The 7283-nt window shown below is 42.9% G+C and overlaps 1 protein-coding gene across 1 annotated transcript; it reads right to left on the bottom strand.

Annotated features, from left to right (window-relative positions):
- Nucleotides 1-4172: 4172 nt before the first annotated feature.
- arv1 (ARV1 homolog, fatty acid homeostasis modulator) lies at nt 4173-6727 on the bottom strand. Its single transcript, XM_070849378.1, has 5 exons — nt 6603-6727; nt 6187-6306; nt 5814-5967; nt 5126-5350; nt 4173-4499 (listed from the first exon to the last, which is right to left on the bottom strand). Exons 1-5 carry the CDS (start codon nt 6696-6698, stop codon nt 4372-4374), a joined length of 723 nt encoding a protein of 240 aa, XP_070705479.1. The 5' UTR covers nt 6699-6727; the 3' UTR covers nt 4173-4371.
- Nucleotides 6728-7283: the final 556 nt, after the last annotated feature.

The following is a 7283-nucleotide window of genomic DNA, read 5'->3' on the forward strand; positions in this document are numbered from 1 at the left end:
CGCTTTAATTGATCATTACTGCGGCAGGCTGCGACTTGCTTTGATGCAGCGGCTCCTCGTGAGAGGTTCAGATGAATTACTGATGATGATAACGCTGTTTATATTTTCCTGCTCTGAGACTCTCGATTTAAATTCTCACAAAGCGAAAGAAATGGGTCACGCGGCAGTCACTTCAACTCCTTATGCGTGGCATATGTTCTGGTGGTTTGGCATCACCGCTGGGCGAGCTCTGAAATCTGCAAGAGACAGGAGGTGCCTGTTAAAACATAATAAACCCACTGACAGATAAAGCAGCCTGTTGTGAGTAACCACTGGTGGACAGGTTACATGCACTTACAGGTCAATACTGTACTTTGTGCTTCATCTGACAGCTGTATGAAATACCAGGCACCTCTCATAAAAGTAAACCAAACCACCTAACAGGACATAAAATAGGTCAAATGAGCTCCAACCCAGAAATGCTGCTTACAGGTTAATGCATCAGCAATGATAATCCAATTTATTAATAGACAACAATGGAACACTGACAGAATCATTTTACATTTAAGCTTAAATTAATGTTTATATACTTTTATTCTAGAAAAAATGTAATACAGGACTTTTACTTGTAAAGGGAGTTTTGTAATTCTTCTTATGTTATAACATTTGAAATTGAGAGATCTGAGTGTAAGATAAAAGACTAGACATATATGTATACATCAGGAAACATTTAAAAGCTCTTGGGCCTTGATTAGAGCTCGCGTTGGCTCTCTCTCTCTCTCTCTCTCTCTCTCTCTCTCTCTCTCTCTCTCTCTCTCTCTCTCTCTCTCTCTCTGCTCTGTGCTGCTGCCTGTCCCGAGCGTCTGTTGGGAGATTAGAGCAGATTAACATAATCTTGACTGAGAGAGCAAATCCAAGGTGCGCATCACTCTCTCTCCACAGACGGGTGGATGGGACAGACTGCCACATCCGAGCGGGGCTGCGGGGGGGCCAGCAGACACACACACACGAAATGAAATCTGAATCATGAAATCTGTCTTTCTGCTGAATTAGCAGGTGATATTTTTGTATCTGAAGTTGCAGATTGCTGATATTTCTGTGTGCCTTTTATTTGAGTTAATGCCTGTTTTGTTGGGCCCCCGTTTCCTCTGCGTTGCTCTTTTCAGTGCATTGATCCCACTGAGGCCAGTTCATGGCAGACCTGGTTGTGCTTCAGGTCTTGTGTGGACCTGTTATCTCTTTGACTAAAAGACAATGACCACCGTGCTTACACAGTGGAAATGACCAGGAAACGTGTTGGTAATTTCATAGTTCATCGTGTGTATATTTATAGAATATGTCTAATCCACCAACTTTTTCTGTTTGGAACGATTGATTATTAAATGGGAAGTTACAACTATGACCTCTAGTCTGTTCTCAGAACGTCAAATATGAGCAAAAATCTGTTTTCAGCAAAGGTTTTCTACCAGCCTGTTGTACCAGGAGGGGAAACTGGCTTCAGGTTGGATTTACAGCCTCCAGTCTTTGGCTGCCACACTGCTCCAGACCAGGTAAGAGGCTGTGAGGTGACTGCTGCTCCACTAATCTGATTAGTCAAACTCAGATTAAACCACTGCATGCCTCAGTAATTGACCAACAGACTCCAACTTTCCAGACTCCACATTTAGAAACTCCCCTCAGGAGCCTGTTCACCAGAGAATCAAATACAAGTTACACTTACACTGCACGTGTTGATGCCTACGGTTGTTTCCACTGCTGTGCATCCCGAGGACGGAGATAAAAACAGGTAAACAAGAGTGATTTGAAAATGTGGCGCCTGTGCCGACAGACTTCAAAAAAAGACCCATAACAGACGAGTGATGCATTTTGGAAAGACTGCACATGGATGTATGGTATTTTAAAATCAAACTCCCACTATTGAACACTTAAATCCACTATACTGAATTCATATCCTTATCCATATTCACCCATATATGTATGTATTCACCCGTATATAATGGAACCTGTGCAGTCATTCCATTTTTATTCCAGCATCTTTGCGCTCTGCAACATTGCAAAACTGTCTTTTCACTCTTTGTCACAGTTTTTTAAATCCATACTTATATCTATATGATTATATAGACTATATATATATATATATATATATATATATATATATATATATATATATGTGTGTGTGTGTGTGTCTGGTTATGTTTATGTACACAAGAGCAGTGGGAAAACCCACAGTCAAATTCCTTGTATGTTTTCACATACTTGGCCAATAAAGCTGATCACACAGTTGAGCTCAAACTGGACCACCCTGTTTAATTGCCGTCTTACTGTTTATCTCTACAGATAGAATTAGACGTGGGCACGCTATGGTGGAGCCGGCTCGGACACAAACTGCAGCTGATCTCTCCGCAGAGACTGCAGATACAGATCCACCCAGGGTGAGGACACCTAACAAAACATTCCACATTCATGCGCCGTCTCCTCAACTATTCACAAGCCTGTCACAACATGCAACCATGTGCAGAGGCATCACTCACACATGCATACATACATACAGCCAAGTCAGTGCACACAAAGTATAGAATGGAGTATGTTAAAATACAAATATGTCACTTTTTTTTTTTTTTTTTAAATCAGACAGCTCAGAGTGCACACATTGCAACATTTATGTACAATGTTTCTCTGCGGCTTGTTGCAAACTGGCTCTACAAGTTCATGATTCATGAAAGAACTCCCTGCCAAATTTCAGGGCTTCTCTGTAACAGGGAGCCGCAGCTATCTCAGCATCTGCAACAAAAGTAGACAGTTCAAAAGGTGTAAATAATACACTATAAGTTTTGAGAATAAAACAGCAGCTTCAGGTCATTTGAAAATGTACGAGTATTTAATTTAAAAGGAGCAAAATGCAGAATTTTAACATCAGTGTATGCAGTCCTGCTCCTCGCTGGCAAAAAGCACTTCATAATAAAGGAGGATGGTAGACGGAGTGAAATGCAGATGAAAAAAAGTCTCTTCTTGGGTCAGTAAAAATAAAAAAAACCCCACCAAAAACGGAAACATACATCAGGACATAATGTTTTGAAATAAAAACAGGAGTATTTGCAGCGATACCAGATGGCAGAGATCATCTGTTTAAGGTCAACACAACAAAGTGTCACAATTCATTCGATGATTAATTGAAGCTACACGCTGAAACATTAAAAGCACTGAATGTCCTTTCACACGCCCGTGTGTAGTCAGCACAGCTGCCACAGATGGTTTTGTTCAGGAAGAATTCTGCCTCGCCTCTCGTCACATGTCCGGCTTCGCCCGGGTCATAATAACCACGCGGCTCCTGCTAAAGGCTCCTGGGGGCCGAGGCAGGTCCAGCTGGTCCTGTGACACTGTAGGTAAGTGCGCGGGATAAATACCCCTCATTCCACAGACACTCGGTCTGCTGCGGATGTTTGTTTGACTGATTGAACATTGCTCTGTTTACAGACACACACCAACACATTCCAGGGTCAGTTAGTGGAAGTGCTGTAAAGTTTTTTCCACTGCAGCAAGTTAACATGTTGCACGGTGACTACTGTAAACCAGATGTGGTGGATTTCACTCAGCACTGTAAAACCTAGAACAAATAAATGCTTGAATCGGTCTTCGCTTTCTATTGACCTCAAAGTTTCAGTTGTGAGTTTAAGTGACACGCGACGACAAAAGTGAAGAATCATTTTGAGGTTCTGGACAGTTAATCAGACAAACAAGCGATCTGAAGATGCCACCTTGGGCTCTAGGGAATTATATAGAGACCCATTTATTGATTCATTCATTCTATTCTGACATTTTATACACTAGATGATTAATTGATTACTCTCAGTGTCAAACCAGAACTTCAGCACTCGCAGTGGCGCTTCTGTCCGATGATCCCCTTGGTTAAGGGTTAAGGTAAGTATTTCACCAATGAGCCAAAGAATGTGAAAAGCATTCCTGTCACAAACAGAGAAGTACTTATTTTCGAATTACAACCTCAGGCTCTGTGTTTTGTGTCATTAGAAAGTGGCTCCTGGGAATTAGAGCATCAGAAACAGTAGTTTCAATCAGTGGGTGTTCCCGTGCTGTAGCTCCTCTCTGGGACTTTCTTTGGAATGTAATAAAACTAAAAAATGTCACAGTGTCTACCATCTCACTCCAAAGCAGAGATGGATTTTTCTAACGAGTACAGAGAAATGATAACGTCTCCTCTGCTGCTCTCCGTCTCCATTTGAGACAACCTGAAGAATGTGACTTCAAGTGTCCCCCCCCCCCCTCCAACCAGTGCGCGTAGAAGGTTCATTAAGAACCGGCACAAGCCAGCATCCGCGATCACCTGCTCACCCCCGACAGGGCTGACAATTTGTCTCAGTCCGACGAGGCAGACGTTCAGTCAAATGTCAACAAGTCCTGGATGCTCCATGGAAGCTTTTCACAGGCCTGAGCCACGCAGGTCTCTGACAGCAGGCCGAAACACACGGCCACCAGCGACAGACGTCTGCTGCTGTTCAGGATCACTGGAGAAGAGACGCGAGGGAGAGAAAGGGATAAGAAAACTATGAGCACACACACACACACAAGCGTTCCACGAATATGTTCCTGCTGGAATCTGCCCCTGACAAACAGAAACTCTTCATCAGAGCAGTAAATCACTCAACAGCATCTCCCACTTTACTGCCAAACACTACGAGCACATTTATGTTCCCAGAGTTTCTGCTGAAGAAATAATTACTTATAGGAAGAAATGTGAGCTAAAACCTTTCGGTAACGTGATGCGTTTATTTTTTTTTTTTTTTACTGTCTGGGGTCTCCAGTATGTAGCCAGGAGCACAGCAGCAGGGGGGATTTTTTTTTTTTTAATTTTCAAGCAAAGAACAGTTTGATGCCACCTGCTGGTGCTTTCAAATGCTGTTTGAAGAATGAAGCACCAGCACTTCCCTGATGCCTCAAGAGGTATGAGCTTCTGTCTTGGGGCAAACTAAGTCTTCAAATTAGAAAGTTACTCCTCGATTTGTAAAATATTAGCACATTGTGTCAAGTTCATACTTAAACAAGACAGAGAGTCTTCAATCATTGGGGCGGAGACAGAAATCTCAGCTATCATTTGTGCGAATCAACCCTTAAAATAAATCTGCTCTCCTACCTCTGATAGCCTGCGAGTTCGAGGTGAGCACAAACAGTTTGATGAGGCCCAGGCAGAGCGGCGAGTAGTCATGCTCCCAGATGACGGCGGGGATGAGGAGGACCTTGCCGTAGCAGGACAGCAGCAGGGCCCTGAGGAGCAGGCCGAGCTCGACGGCCCCACCCTGCAGACGACCCACCACCAGCCAGAGGAAGCACAGCACGCCGCCGCAGAACGCCGACAGCTCTGCGCGACAGACGGGCACCCGGGTTCACACACTGATACACGTATTTCATGACACATATAGATACTGATGAGACTGTAGCCTCCTGTGCGATCGATGAAAAGTCCTTTATGAAGCAAAACATTTCTCTGGGTTCCAGCTCCTTAAGTGTGAGGCTTTGCTGCTTTTCTCTGTTCTATACACTTGTATGTGAATGTGGGACAGCTGGTTGGTAAAAACAAGTAATTTAAAGACTGTGGGCACTTGTGAAGGGCAAGAATTTGATTAGATTAATAGATTAGATTAATAAATAAAGAACAGTCATTTATTGTAGCCTAACTCCAAAGCAAACGGACTGTTTCCAGACCTTTGGATTACTGTCTGTGATTAGTTCAGCACTTCAATTAGATCAATGCACTACAGCAGTGATGCAGACAGTCTGACTCTTAACAGGCCTGTGACAGAGCTCCGGTTTTATCATCTTACCGAGGGCGGCCAATCCAAACATGCCGTAGAACTCCCATTCCTTGGTGTACCTGATGATGTCAGCGGGGTCGCTGCTGTGCTCGGAGCCATGGCGCAGAGACCACCTGAGGTAAGCCTCACACAGCAGGCAGAACACACACAACTTCCAGTGGATCTGCACCAGATGGAGACACAAGTGTAAAGAGAGAAGCGCACCTGAACACACATCAGACGTGACAGCATCTGTGTGTACACAAAAAAAAACCACACGCGCAGAGAGAAATCCACGCAGTAGCTCTGCAAACTGAGCCTCAAACAGTTTTGAGAACTTGTGTGCAGTTTTAAATTGTTTGTGCATGTGTGCAAGGTGCTTAGAGGAGTTGGTGCTTCTTACATTCAGGCTTGTGTTGAACAAGATGTGCCTGAAGGCCTGCGTCTTGCACAAAGTGGCATCAATCAGGATGATAACTGGGTCATATTCGATGTACTTGTCCACTGGCTTCTGGCACGACTCCTGGAGATCACACACACACACGCACGCACGCACGCACGCACGCACACAGCAACGTCAACTCCAGCTAGTAACCGTGGCCGTTTGAATTATGAATTAAAAGTTCATATGTGATTAACAGGACACGGTACTAATAATAAAAACAAGTCTATACAATAATAATAATACGTTTCTAAAAGGAGCAACACAAGTTCTAGCTACGGACGCTGCATCTTGTCCATGTTAGCTAGCACCGTCATCACAAACAGGAGCAGTTACACCAAAACAAGTCAATTCCACGATGTTAACGGTAAACGCACACATATGGTTATCTTGAGGATCCCGTTGCTGTAATCTCTGTGCAACTCCGCCGCTGTTTCGTTACATTCAACACACCTAAAGTCATCTTTCCCCATTCTTCGCCCTGTGAATTTCTACGCAAACGGCTGACATGCGAGAGACAATTAGAGCGGAAGTGACACTGCGCCGTGCCGTTCCCCCTTCGAAATAAAAGCACAGATTTGCCAGGATCTGTAGGATTGAAAGAAACACCGTAGAAAGGGCTTATTACAAAAGCTGATTACCCTTTGCTGAGCAATTTATTTTCCATTGTTGAGTGTTAGTATTATATTATTATGCTAATATACAATTTTATGCCATACTGTTCTGTGGGCCTACTCAGGGGTGGACTAAGTACATTTACTCAAGCATTGTACTTAAGTGCAAATATTTCAGGGGAAAACATTGTGCTTTTTTAATCCATTTCATTAATTTATCAGCTGCTGTCACAATGTTACAATTACAGTGAACCCTTAAAGGCAATGGGATTCTTAAATCACATGCTTCATCCAACAATGCTTAAACGACATGTAAGATATTATAAAATATGTAAAGTGAGAATTATTAGACACTAGACATAAAATAGTGCAGAAGTTATAATGTAGGAATTATATATATATATATATATATATATATATATATATATATATATATATATATAT

The sequence above is a fragment of the Pempheris klunzingeri genome, chromosome 18 (assembly GCF_042242105.1).
Source record: "Pempheris klunzingeri isolate RE-2024b chromosome 18, fPemKlu1.hap1, whole genome shotgun sequence".
Classification (NCBI taxonomy): domain Eukaryota; kingdom Metazoa; phylum Chordata; class Actinopteri; order Acropomatiformes; family Pempheridae; genus Pempheris; species Pempheris klunzingeri.